This window comes from Magnolia sinica, chromosome 1 (assembly GCF_029962835.1).
Source record: "Magnolia sinica isolate HGM2019 chromosome 1, MsV1, whole genome shotgun sequence".
NCBI classification, from domain to species: Eukaryota; Viridiplantae; Streptophyta; class Magnoliopsida; order Magnoliales; family Magnoliaceae; genus Magnolia; species Magnolia sinica.
This window is the reverse complement of record NC_080573.1, coordinates 119,998,599-120,013,317: the sequence shown is the minus strand read 5'-3', so window position 1 is coordinate 120,013,317 and position 14,719 is coordinate 119,998,599. Positions and strand designations below refer to the sequence as shown.

The window sequence follows — 14,719 nt, the reverse complement described above, 5'->3', positions numbered from 1 at the left end:
CATAGGGGGATCTGAATGTGGCTTTGCTTGGCAATTGAGAGTGGAGATTCTGGGTGGAGGAGGGGAAATTGCGGGGGGATGTGGTGGCTGGTAAGTATGGAACTCAGAAAAGTGGTTAGTTTGTGAATCTTCTTCTCTGTATCGGGTGTTCGCTATTTGGAAGGCAGCTGCGACTATCGAGCATCATGTTTGTAGTGACATTTCCTTCTCGGTAGGCAACGGGTGGCGTATTCGATTTTGGGTGGATACTTGGTGTGGTGACCAAGTGCTCCAATCCATGTTTCCCACAATTGCTAGACTTGCTATCGATCTGTACATCTCGGTTGCGGAATGCTTCTCAATCTTGCGGGGTTTGGTAGTCTGGGCGCCTCCTTGTTGTAGGAATTTGTTAGATTCCGAGTTTGAGGAATCCTCTAAACTCCTTGAGGCCCTAAGGTACATCAAGGTCGAGTTGCAAGGGCAGGATTCCATCGTGTGGGCCAGAAACGCATCTGGGAACTTTTTGATCAAGTTGTTGTTTGGCATGGTCTCCAATTCTGGGCAGCGTTCTCCTCCACATCCATTTCATCATTGGTACTACGGGGCCCTTCCTTAGGTAGCGGTGTTCGTTTAGTTAGTTGGCCGCAAAAGAATTCTTACGATAGGCAACTAGCAGAAAAGAGCAACGATTCTTTCTAACATTTGCTTCACGTGTATGGCAAATGAAGAGACTATCGATCACTTGATCCATTGCCCCCTGCTGTTGAGGTGTGGAGTCATTTTTTATCATTATTCTATGTTCTTTAGGCGATGCCAGAAACTGTAGAAGATCTTATTTGGGCATGGCAGGGGGGAGGAGTTAGGAAAACCGATAAAGCTCGGTGGAGAGTTCTCATTTTGGTGGTGTTTTGGGTTATCTGGAGAGCGAGGAATAGTTGGTCCCTTCAAAATATCCAGCCTAGGGCTAAGGAGATTGTTAGAAGAATCTTTGGATTCTTAGAGAGTTGGGTCTAGATGGGTGTAGTTGGTGTTGTATTCTTTGCTTGTTTTTGCGAGCTTTCTAATAAATTTTTTGTCTACTTTCAAAAGAAGAAGAAGAAGAAGAAGAAGAGCAAAGAGGAGGAAGAGAAGTAAAAAAGAGGTAATTTTTTTATCCTTGTCATTTTTAAATTTCTCTCAGCTTTTTTTTTTTTTTTTTTTTTTTTTTTTTAAATTTTTAAGAAGAATAGGAGAGCCATTTTTTCTTTGTTTTTTTGTTAACAAATTTTTTATTTTCTCTTCTTCTAGAAGAAGAAGAAGGCATCTACTAAAGATTTTTATTCTCTAATAGAAGTTTTTTTTTGGTTTTTCCTATTTTCTTCTCGATTGCGTTGCTCTTTTTTTGTTAATTATTTCTTTATTTTTAGTTTGTCTGGTTATTTCTATATTTTTTAAAAATTAAGATGGTTACATTTTTTCATTTTTATATTTTATAGCATGTTTTTCAAATTTGAGTTATTTTTCCTTTATTATTTTTTTTTTTTTGTATTTTTCATATATTTTAGATTAAAAATAAATTATTTTTTGACCTGTTTGGTTGACCCATCGAGTTCGGGGTCAACCTGTACCCGGTGATTGACCGAGTCCCCAGCCGAGTCTTGATTGGCAAACTATGGTTGGGATAAGGTTTAGATGATGATGACTATTCGTGATGAAGGTGTTGTTTGTAGAGCTTACTCGAAGCCAATCGGGGATAAGGATTCTCATGGGACGGACCTTAGGGCACTTTAGGTGGGGGTCAGGGAATTAGCTCATTTGACCTGGATGCTGGGGATAATTGAAGGGGATTATGCTTGTGGTCAGATGGGTGTGGTCCTCTGATGGCTTCCATTGGAGAAGTGCTACTTTGTGTGAGGAGATTAGGGAACTTTGCATGTTCCTTATGGCACACTTCTTCCATATTCCTAGGGAAGGATATCATGTTGTCAATTCTCTTACCTGGATGAGGTGGATATGTCCATCAGTGAGGTGCCTTCCCTTGTTGTAATTCTTCCTGTTTGTATCAATGTTATCAAAATTGTATGATACACGATATGAATTGTACAATATGAATGATTCATATTGTACCATATAGGTGTACGATTTGAATCGTACACCCAAATTGCAAATCCCAAATAATCATACAAATCATACGATTATTGTATCGAATTGTACGATAATCGTAGATTGCATAAATGGGCCCAAAAATAACTTAAAAAAATCATTCTTTTGATTTTTATTCATTTTTTCTTTCTTTGTACTCTTTTTCTCATAAAGCATGAAAAATGCCTCCCCTATTAAATATGTCCTCATTCTTTTTCTTGAGAGAGAGAGAGAGAGAGAGAGGCAAGAGGAGATTTGGGGATTTTGATATTCAAAAACCCAAAACAAAGAAATCAAAATACTATTTACATTGAAATCAAATGCCATTTTTTTCTAACATGATTCCACACTTAAGAAAGGTACAAAAGAACAAAATTATTAAAGGAGTCTTGTATGTTTTTTAAGGTAATTTTTTTCGAAGGACAACAAAAGAAGACAAAGGAAAAAGACAGGAATCCTTTAATATCATGATATGTATACCATATACATTTTCTCATTTGATAATATCATGATATGTATTGCTTTTTTGGTACATGTTGATGGGAAATGGATGATTAATGAGTTTTTAATCTTTTCTGATTCACTTATATTTTTTCATTTGTTTTTTATATGTATATTTTTAAAATCAGAAAAAATCTTACGATTTACGATACGATTTGTGATTCGATGCGATTCAACCCCTTCTATGATTTGCAATATGATAATGATTTTGACAACAGTGGTTTGTATTAATAATTTGAGTTTACCATTGAAAAAAAATTAATAAACCAGATAAATCGTTTCTCTCAATACCATTGAGTTTTGCATTACATTGATGTGTAACATGAGAATAAGAGTCAATTACTGCCAATTTGTTGTGAATGTGTCTGGGTTATCTTTTAAACCTGGTTACCACTCTTGGAGCTGGAAAGACGTGTTGGCTTAGACTGGTAGAGTTTTGTATGAATTGTATGGCATGGGATCGGAAAATACATGCCTTTGCAGAATTTCGTTAGCTCATTTGATCATGCAGTTCTCAATTTGTTGAAGAGACAATGACATTTGTGTTGCAATTGAGCTTGTTGGTACTTCCATCAAGATTTATCGAAGAAATAACATCTTCGGAGCTGTGGTTGCTTCTGTTGAATAAGTGTTGCTATTTATTATCTGTTGAACGTATTTTTTCTAAGAGCTATGGTGGCTTCAGGTATCCCAGTCATGCCCGTATGTGGCTGGCACCAATCAGGTCTGGGTTGGGAGAGCAGAAAATGCATGATTATGAATCATCAATGAGTGATTGGCATAGCTTTCTGGATGACACTGAAGCCTATTATGGTGTTGATATGAGTGTTCTGACAAAGCCATTTCGTGATGAGCAGAAGAAATACTATCTGCAGGTGAGTGCTAAATCCTTTTGTTCATTGAGACTGTGAAATCATTATGTACCATCATAAACAATGGAAATACAGTTTGTATTCTATGGACTATGACCCACAAAATGAGAGTTGTTATCTTATTGTTGTGTTTGCATCGGATTTTGAGGAATCTGTTCATGTAGGATATCTAGTGATACTTGTTAACATCTACTTCACGTATTTTTTTTGGTATGAAATAAATGTTTGGAATAGGGGAATCCCTACGAGTTCCATAAAGAACTCATGAAAACATCTACACTTGGTGGGCATTTGCGTATGGAGGTCATCCCACTGATTTGGTGGAATGCACATAACTGAGACAGATAGGCAAGCAGACTTGTCATATAACATAATCGGTAGGCCTAAAAGGGGTTGCTTAACTGAAAGCCGAACAGCTTTCCTATAGGTGAATCTCATTACATTCTGATTTCCAAGTTGTTCCAATCACTATGGTTTGGCCTATCCCATCATCCAGTGAACCGCCAGATGTAGTCCCATTCACCATGCATCCCGCCATGTATGCAGTGGATACGATCCACAAGTTCACAGATTGCACTTCATAGAATTTTGGCCTCTCGTGTATTCATTCTTTTGGCTGGATGCGCTTTATATATATAGCATGCCTCTCACCAAGGTAGATGTCTTGGGACTGGTACTTCATATTGGAACCTTGTATCCATCTCCTTAATTGTTAAGCATTCGTTCTTCTCCGTCCAATAAATTTTTTTGTTACCAACTGTAGACACACCAGCTGATACTAGAAGTCCTTAGAACATTCTGAATGGACCGGATCAGGAGAGGTTGCTCCCTGATTCCTACTTTATAAGGAATCATAACTCTTAGATTAGGCCAGACCTACCCTTTACCCAATTTGAGCTAGAAGCCTCAATTCTTTGACCTTTTACAATTATCTCCCTTTGTTTTTTGTTTTTTTTTTCCTAAACTTTTTGCTTGCTTCGACTTTTTGACTTTTTGCTTCTCTTTGATTTTTTCTTATGTGTCACGCTTTTGAATCTTGAATGTTTGTTCATTTTGAATTTATGACTTTTTGCCATATGAAATCATTTGACTCTTTGACTTTTTGCCATGTGTCACCTTATGTCTTGTTGCCATATGTTCCCTGTTTGTCTTTTTGTGCCATTAAGACTCTTCCATTTGTGCCATTATAGCTCTTCTGTCTTTTTGTGCTATTAATTTTTTTTATTTTTTTTGGAAAGATAACATAAATTTTATAGACAAAGAGCAAAAAGTGCGCGCTATGCAGAAGGAGACCCGGGGATGGCCCCTAAGAACAAAAGAACCTCAAATTTACAATAAATTACACTCAAAATCCCCAACCAAACATGAGGCCCAAAGATTCCATTTGCTTTTTTGGGCTATTAAGTCTCATTTGTCTTTTTGTTGACATGTGGCACCCATATACTTTTACTCTTGAAGATGATACTTACCTTGCAAGCCTACCTCAAGACCTCATGAGAAGGTGCCATCTTTCCCCTTGCATCTTAAGTCAAATGGATTTATGCCATGTGCCTCTTACCCTCAAATCATTCTAAAATCACCAAAATGCCATCCACCTCCTCTATAAATAAGCTCCCTCTCTGCAAGTAAATGGCCTTTGGTTTAGACTTTCTCTACATGTTCCCTACATTCTCTCCCTTTCTCTTCCTCCCTTTGCTCCTAGAGTATAAATAGGAAACCCCTTTTCTTAGAGATTCAATCTTGTGAAGAAGGAGAGAGTGAGCCATCAAATATTCAAGAAAGAGGAGAGTTGGGGATTTAAGACCCCTTGAATCTTCTTTGTGCAATCGGCAAGGGTGTGCGCCCAAACCTCTTGGGTTGAGGAACGACTCTCGTACCATTCCTAAATAGGAGGATTTAAGCATTCTTTCTTCTTCCTCAGATCTCTAAGAACCAATGCCTTCTGATTTTCTTCTCTCTTAACACTCTCTACACCTCCCTCTCTCACTACTCACCTCTTCTCTTTCAGAGAAATCCTAGGAAACCCGTCCTTGTGAAGGAGAAGAAAAGGAGCAACTACATCAAGAAGAGGGAGACGATTATGGATTTAAGACTGCTAAATCTTTGGTTAACGTAATCGTCAAGTCCTCAACCTCTGGGTTTTGAGAAATGGCTCCCAAACCATTGCTAGAAAGAGGATTTGAGAGTTCTTCCTACTATTATTTCTAAGGGCCATGTCCCTCATTAAAACTATGGAAAACTTCTAGACGAACTTTCTGCAATTTGCACTTGCTACATTTCCTTTCTCTCACACCCCTTTGCTCATATTTATTTATATTTTATTGTTCAAGCGAAGGATTTTTTGCCTAGAGTTATAGTCCTTAGAATCTTGAATCTTGTTGAGTAGAGGCCGTAATATGTATCGACAGTGGAGGTGAATAACACCTTTCTCCGCGACATAGGCTGTTGCTTGGAATCTTTGGAAGCTAGATCATGGGAGTTATTCAATCAAATCTATAAACGTAACCATTGGGTTATTTTGGTTCTGGGATTCTAGTCTACTGTAGATTGTGAGATTTATGGCTAGTGGCAAGTCAACTCTATTTTTTGCCAAGTTCAGCCGGTGATTTTGCTTGTTCATTCCACACCAACCAAAATAAATATGTTTGCATGTTTAAGTAGATAATGCTGCTTCAACAGGTAGGCACAAACCCTCCTTATCTTTCTTAGACAATACCTTTCAACTTTGGATAACATGTCAGTTGCATCTGAGAATAGACTAAGATAATTTTCATTCAATCAGGGATGCTTTGGGACATGTGGGAAGACTGATAGGGCTCTCATTCGATGATCATCTGGAAGATTATGTGGCCTTGTTCCAATTTGTTGAAGCTCACGATAGGATCATGAGTTGCTTCCCCAAAAAGACTGTCAGATCGTTAGTAAGCAACAAGGAATTGGTCAGCCTTGCTTCGAATCTTACTGCTACTTTGGGAGAGAGGGTCGTAGGTGCGAAGCAGGGGAAGAGGGGAAGGTCCGTTCCTAGATGAAGATATTATCATGGAACGTGAGGGGAGTGAGATCCAAGGAGGAGAAGACAAATTAAAGATGTCTGTAAAAGAAGCAAAGCCCGGGTGGTGTGCTTTCAAGAAACGAAAATATAGAATCTTAATAGAAAGCTTTTGGATACTTTGTGGGAAACCAAGAATGCTGATTGGGTAGCCATTGATGCAGTGGGCAGGTCCGTGGGTGTGGTGGTGTGGGATTTGTCAGATTGATCAAAACTAGACTGGTGGGGAGGTGTCTTTTCAGCTTTTGTGGTTTTGAAGGAACAATCTTCCCGGTTTAGCTGGCTTCTTACTTCAGTTTATGGTCCAAATAAGGAAGAGAGAAGAATCGAGTTCTGGGAAGAGTTGTTTGTGACGAGAACTAGGTTCAAAAGTCTGTGGTACATCGAGGGAGATTTTAATATCATTTGTTATGCTTCTGAAAGATTAAATGGTGATTGCTAGCACGAGGGCTTTCTCAAATTAGATCGATAGGCATGAGCTAACTGATCTTCCAATGGAAGGGGAAAATTCACATGGTCGAATGGGCAGTTGAACCCTACCATGTCCAAATTGGATATATTCTTATTATCTCCGAAGTGGTTAGACAAATATTCTCTCACCTTTCAACTCTCTCTCACCTTTCATGTTGAAGGCTTCTCTCAATTAGTCAAAGTTTGGTGGGCGTCATTTGACGTAGTGGGGTCTGTCGGTTTCAAGCTTTGTCGGAAACTCAATCTACTTAAAGATAGAATGAAGAATTGGAAAAAGGATGAACTCTGTAAAAGGGAAATGGATATGGCTACAATTCTTTAATATATCCAAACTCTTGATGGGAAGGCAGAAGGAGGTGACATATCCCTAGAAGATAGAGCAAAGAGACTTCAACTTACTCGGATCTATTTGATGCAGATTCTGGAAGATGAAATTAGATGGCGGTGGCAGTCGCAAAGCATGTGGATTAAAGAAGGTGATAAAAATACAAAGTTCTTCCATGGTATCGCTAGTGCTCGTGCGAGAATCAACAAAATTAGCAGTCTTATGGTTAATGGAGTTCAAATGGAAGATAAAGATCACATAGAAGTTGAGGTGATAAGATTTTACCTCGATCTCCTAAGTGGGGAGGAATGGAACATGCTGAGTCTGGATCTTCTGCAGTTTAAGAGGCTCTTAGATGGTGAAGCAGGTTTGCTCGAATTGCCATTTTCGGTGGAAGAGGTGATGAGAGCCGCGGATTCAATGGAAGGAGATAAAGCGCTCGAGTTGGATGAGTTCCTTATGGTGTTTTCCCAAGTTTTTTGGGAAATTGTAAATGCGGATGTTATGGACTTCATAGTGGAATTCTTTGAAAGAGGGCGTCTGTCAAAGGGCATTGGAGCTTCCTTTATTACTTTGATTCCAAAGTCATCATGTGCAGAAGTTCTGAAAGGCTTTAGGCCTGTAAGCCTCATTGGACGCTCTTATAAGATTTCGGCCAAAGTCTTAGTGCTTCGTGTGCAAGGGGTGTTGGGAGGCATCATCTCCACTAATCAAAGTGCTTTTATGTTGAGTCGTCAAATCCTCGATAATACTTTAATAACGCATGAATGTTTGGATTCAAGGCATAGATCAAGAGTTAAAGGCATCATCTACAAGTTGGACCTTGAGAAGGCGTATGATCATGTTGATTGGAGTTTCCTCGATTATATGTTGTAGCGTCTTAGGTTCGGGGATAAATGGAGGAGATGGATAGGGGAATGTGTGGGATCATCCTGATTTTCGGTTTTGCTCAACAGATAATGGCTTCTTTAAGAACTCCAGAGGTTTGCGGCAAGGTGATCTGCTGTCTCCGTTTCTCTTTGTCGTCATTGTTGAGGCTTTGGCAAGAATGCTCGATAAAGGACATGAGGAAGGTATTATTAGCCGCTTCAAAATTAAAGGTATGGCTCCTCCAATCTCTAACCTCCAATTTGCGGATGATACATTGTTGTTTTGCGATGCCGGTCCGGTCAAGGCGGAAAACCTGAGAATGATCATTTGATGTTTTGAGGTGGTGTCTGAGTTAAAGGTCAATATCATGAAAAGTAAGATGTTTGGGGTGTGTATGGAGGAAGAGGAGAATAAATAATTGGTGAATCTTTGCGGGTGTGCAGTTGGGAAGCTTCCGACCACTTTTGTGGGTAGAGTTGAACACGAGTCGAGCTTAGCTCGGCTTGGCCAGCAGCCAACCCCATCTCGAACACGACTCAACTTGGTCCTCGAGCTTAACTGATTAGCTTTGCTCGGTTTAGTCAGTAGCTCGGGCCAGCTCGAGCCGAGTTCGAACCCGTGTGACATTTTCTCAATCACATAGATTGCATCTTCAATCTCCCACACTTCGAATGCAAATCAGTAAGAGCTCTTTGCAGGCATTTCATAGATTGGATCTTCAATCTCCCACACTTCAAATGCAAATAAGTAAGAGTGCTTTGCAGGCATTTCATCAAACACTCAATGAGCAACATCAATATCAAGATATGAGGGCAATCCTGCAATGTTTTTTTTTTAGTGGGGATTTGTTTCTTCAATCTTCCCTCGAATACCCATTTCAAAAATACAATGATATGAGGGCAATCCAAGAAACAACAATTCGTTGAGGCATTTCATCAAACACTCGGCGAGCAACATCAAGATCAAAATGACCGAGTCACCAAGCCGATTTGATTTGAGTCGATTCGGGTTGGGTTTTGAGTCGAGCTCGGCTTGAAATTTTTTCGAGCTTCAAAAACCAGCTCGACTCGATCCGAATCCAGTTTCGAGCTGAGGTGAGTTGAGCTTTTTTGAGTCGAGTTGAGCGAGCTGACCGAGCTCACTCGACTTGTGTACAACTCTATTTGTGGGTCTTCTCCTTCGCATCGGAAAGCCGATGATTCATCTTTGGTACAAGGTAGTTGAAAGGTTCGAAAAATGCTTTGCGAGATGGAAATGTCGATATTTTTCTTTTGATGGTCACATTACGATCGTTAAGGCAGTCCTATCGAATCTCCCCTTATATTTTGTGCATTTTTAAATGTATGGCCTCTGTGCTTTCTAGGCCTGAGAAAATAAGGCGTGCGACTTCTTCTAGCAAGGTGTGGAAGATAAAAAGAAAATTCACCTTATGGGGTGAAGCGATGTTTGCCACTCATATGAAGAAGGTGTGGGTAGGCATAGAAGACCTTAAAACTATGAATACGGCGTTGAAGCTCGAGAACTGGTTGTCGTAATTCAGGAAGGAAGATGGGGCATGATGGGGACATGCGCACACGTGCATGCACACCACCGCCCCTACGCATGTACGTACGTAGGAGGACCCCACCATCGATTTGACTCGATGACGACGTCCAGGGAGGGCCTTCTAGATAGGAGACAAGTTTTGGTTCAAAAAAAGTGGGCCCGATAGTCAAGAAAAGCCCATCATAGGATCTCATGATCGTGGCCCACTCGTCGGATTGATTTCATATTTTAGGTTTTTCTTATTGTTATTATTTAGAACATCGTGAACGCTTTAGATTTTTTTGTTTGATTTTTATTTTAGTTTACTTCATCGCCAAGTAATAGGTTGCGCACATGGTGCGAGTTTTTGGGGTATAGGGTTTTCCCTATAAATAAGCACCCCTTGTAGTTCTTTTCATTGATTCAAGTTTAATAAAAATTTCTGCTTTATTTTTCTGCTCTTTTCGTGAGTTGTGGAAGAATTCAAAAGTGGGTGCTAAGCCCTCCCTTCTTCGAAGGGTTAACTACCGTGGTGTGAAGCCACATCTATCCCCATTCGCCCCTACCATCTTCCATCCATATCTCTTATCTTCTATCATCATTATTGCTTTGAATTTCTCAGCTTTTGCAGCTATTCATCCCCCTACAACCAGTTTTCAAAATCTGGACCTGTAGGAGGGCTGAAATTTAGGCGGAGCACTACGCCTCGACCTTACGTCGGATCGTCTTCAAACTTGGAGGGATTGGAGGTCTCCCTTGGTTGACCAAGGCGTAGGTCTCACTTTGGGGAGGCGGGCTTCCATCACACGTGTGGCCAGCCCACCCGCGCACGTGCGTCAGCCCCGGGCCACCATCTGCACGTAGAAGCTTTCTCCGAGTCAGGTTTTCCTCTTTTCATTCCTATTTCTTAAACCTTAGCCCTAGTTTGCATTAGCCCTAATTTATTTACCTCTTTCTTTCACCCTAGGGTTCCTTGAATTGAAATTGGGGAATCCCTTGGATTAGGGACTGATTTTTATGCATGTGTGGTTGATTTCTATTTCCCTTTGACATTGTTTGGTTTATAATTTTTATTGGTCCAATTCTAGCCTGTGTCGGCCTGGACCCGCATAGATTCTCCTTTTTAATTGAATGATTTGGATTGCCATGTGGGATGTGGAATTTGTGTAACTGTTTCTGAATTGGTATGATCTAAGCTTGAATTCTTACATCTCATACTCAAATTTCGTGTCATACATCAGAGCACTTTTGAAAGAAGTTATTAAAAGTAAGTTTGGGTGTTTTGGGGTTGGTTGGTGGATGAGGGATTCATCCTATTATAGAGCTTCCGCTTTATGGGAAGGTGTGATGTTAGCGAATTCAGTGTTTTTGGAAGGAATTGGGTTCTTAGTTGGGAATGACAGAAAGTTCGATTTTGGGAAGATGCTTGGATAGGAGATTACCTTTTGAAATCTAAATTTGCTCAGATATTCTGCCTTGCCCTAAGTCTGTTCATTGCATTTTCAAATTGTTTCTATCATGAAGGGGAATAGGTTGTGTGGAACCCTCCTTGTAGGCGAAATCTTTGCGAAGAGGAGGTCAGGAGATTCCATAGCTCTTCTGAATCGTACTCATTTGCACTTCACAGATTCTTCCTCTTCGGATAGGATGGCTTGGAGACATGATAAATCTGGTGAATTTTCAGTACGAACCTTCTACACCTTTCTTAGCAAAGCTTCCATGACAAGAATCGAGGTGCTAACCTAGCATGTTTGGCATTTTCAACTTCCTCCTAAGATAGTGGCCTTCGGATGGTTGGTAGGTTGGAAGAAGGTGTTGACTATTGATTATTTTCAAAAAGAGCGATGATTCTTCATAATATTTGCTTATGTTATATGGCGTGAATTGTTCCAAGATCGATCCTATCCTAATTGCTTTTATTGACCCATCAGAACGAGATATGAGGAAACAATGGATCATCTGTTCGTCCATTGTTGATTCATTGGTTTGATTTGGAGGGACATATTATCTCGCTTCAAAGTGGCGTGGGCATTCCTGAGGTCAGTCGGCTAGTTACTGAAAACTTGGCATGGTGTGTGCTTGGGAATAGAAAGGACGATCCTTTGGAGAATCTCCTTGTTTGCTATTTGGTGGGTGGTGTGGGAAGAAAGGAATGCGAGATGCTTTAGAGGGGTTCGTAAGTCGGTGGAGGGCGCAAGTCTTCCTACTTCTCACCATTCCGGCCGATATTCAGATAGATGGGGCAGGGCGGCAGAACGAATCTTTGAACCACCCCTGTCACCCTCCACTGGCATTGGAATGGAAAGAGGGGGCTAAAATGTTCATTAGTGAATGGGCCTCCACCATTGATAAGATCAAGGGTTGTAATCTTTTTTTTTTGGGGACTTAGTTGAATCGCCACCTTGGCAGTTCAGCGCTGTATTTTTGTTTTCCTCCTTTTAATAAAATCCTAGTTAACTTAAAAAAAAATAAAAAATAAAAAAAATAAGTGATTACTATTTAGATCCCCAAGACCTGGGTGTTATTAGGCCTGACTAAGTGTTGAATGTTGGAATTATCATTCTCATTGACCAGAGATATTATATTCCTGCTTGAAATTCTTTGAAGGATCTTTCATGTCTATGTGGCTTTAGTAATAAAGGCCAGTGTTCGAAATATTGTTATCGCACAATGTATCGAACCCTTGGGATACAGATACATGTCGGTTATCGCATGAGATATATCGTTTGTATCGCATAATTTATCGCACTTTTTGGAAAACATGGGGAAACATTGGAAAAATGATTGAATTTTTCAATGAAACTTTAAGTATTCTTAAAAAACATATTAATACACACTTTTAAATCATAACATCTTAAAAACAAGTGCACACAACATGTTTCCTTTGTATAGGATCTTAAGTTTGCGTTGTCTGATTGAACTAAGGCAACTATATTCAAATTTAATGCATAAGATTTATAAATGTATTAAGACATGTATATCCACACCGTCCATCTATTTTGCCACCTTAATCTATGGTATCATCCCAAAAAATGAAGCAGATTCAATTATCTAGTGGACCATGCCATAAGAAAGAGTATTGATTGAAGTCCCTACCATTAAAACCTTCTTACGGCTCACCTTAATGTTTTTGTAGTGCTAATTACCATCCACTATGTTGATAAGTCCACATGAGCTGGATGAAAGGAAAAAACAAATATATGATTGATCCGAAACTTTCGTGGCCTATTAATAGTCAATCACCACTTTTTCCTTTAGCATGGTTCACTCGATAATTGAATGTACTTCATTATTATTATTATTATTATAATACACACGTCTTTACTTTTTTTATTGGTCTTGGCACAAAAAATGAGGCAGATTGTGTGGGCCCCATCCATTGTATCCATGCTGTCCATTCATTTTTTCGGATAATTTTAAAGCATAAGCCAAAAAATGGGGCAGATCCAGAGAACAAGTGGACCACATCACGACAAAACAGTGGGAATAAAGATGCCACCATTGAAACCACTTTTTTTTGGTGTGGTCCATTTGAGCCACATATCTGGCTGCATTTTGGGATCATGCACTAAAATACCTATAAAAATGGATGGACGGTGTAGATAAAACACATATATCATGGTGGGCCATATAGAGCCCCTGACTGGACTGCCATCCGTCTCTATCTCCCAATCCGTGCCGGACGCGGATTTCCTGCCAACCAAAATGCTTAGTTGCGCACGAGTTATCATGAGAACTTTCTAATAATTCATCATAAGTGATACTATTCCAAAATCTGAACGGTCCACGTGATTTAGTACCCCATGAAACCCCTATGTCCCAACTTTTACTTTAATCCAAAACTTTGGTTGGCCATGGAAAAAGAAAATAGTTTACTCCCTTGATTTACATCTTTCTTTGCTATGGCCTACCAGAGTTTTATATCAAGGTGAAAATTGGTCCTTGTAAGTTTCATGAGATGCTGCATCACATGGACCGTTCAGATTGGAGGCCCATGACAGGTGTGCAAAGGTGCGCACGTGCCTAGATGCGTAGGTGAGGATGCCTCTTCTTGCGAAAGGCTTTTGCAAGAAGTTGCTGAGCTGGGATGCTAGATGGGGCCCACTGTGATGTTTTTCAGAAATCCACCCCGTCCATCCATTCCGCAAGCTCATTTTAGGATATGCAACTGAAAATGAGGTAGATCCAAAAATCAAGTGGGCCATACGAGAGAGAAACTGGGGAAAGAGTTTCCTACTGTTGAAACTTTCCTGGGCTCTACCTTGATGTTTATATAACATCCAAACCCTTTATAAGGTCATTCCCATTGGGATGAAGTGAAAACACGAAAAAATTATCCCGATACTAAACTGTTGTGCCATAAAAATGTTTCAACGGTCTCACCGAATCCCTATTGTTTCCTCTTGTGCCGCCCACCTGAGCTTTTGATCAACCTCATTTTCGGTCACATGTCTTAAAATGAGCTCGCAAAACAGATGGACATGGCGGATTTCTAACAAACAACACGGTGGGCCCCACCTATCATCCCAACGCAGAAACTTCATGCGCGGGCGTTTAGCCCAATAAAAAATGGTTCGAAAGCCTTTTTTTAAAAATCTTTTTTATTTATTGCAGAGAGGTTCCAGAAAGAGGGTTCTAGCCTTCCGGAACGCTAAAACCCCCAAATTCTCTTCCCAAATCTCCGGATTTCTCTGATTTTTTTCAGATTTTCTTCCAAAATCACTTCCATTTTCAAGCAAAAATCTATTCAAAGAAAGAAAAAAAAAAAGGAATTGAAGATTTTCTTTACCCTAACCTACGAATGGTGAGCTTCGATTCGAATGGCCCACCAAATGCGGCTTCCAATCAGGGAAATCTCCTCTACAGGCACAGAAATCCACCCTCTTAAAAGTTTCCCTATTTTTTTCTGATTTTTTCAAAACATTTACGCACAATAAAAAAATTTCTTACTTTCTTCCGACGAGTTTTGTATCGTTGGACTGCGATACCGATAATATCGGCCGATAT

General features: G+C 39.9%; 1 protein-coding gene across 1 annotated transcript in view; it reads left to right on the top strand.

Annotated features, from left to right (window-relative positions):
* Positions 1-14,719, top strand: part of LOC131255822 (protein arginine N-methyltransferase PRMT10) — a 28,976-nt gene that overhangs the window by 2,789 nt on the left and 11,468 nt on the right. Inside the window, exon 4 of the mRNA XM_058256701.1 lies at positions 3,287-3,476. Coding sequence (XP_058112684.1) covers positions 3,287-3,476 — 190 coding nt within the window. The remainder of the gene's footprint in view (positions 1-3,286; positions 3,477-14,719) is intronic.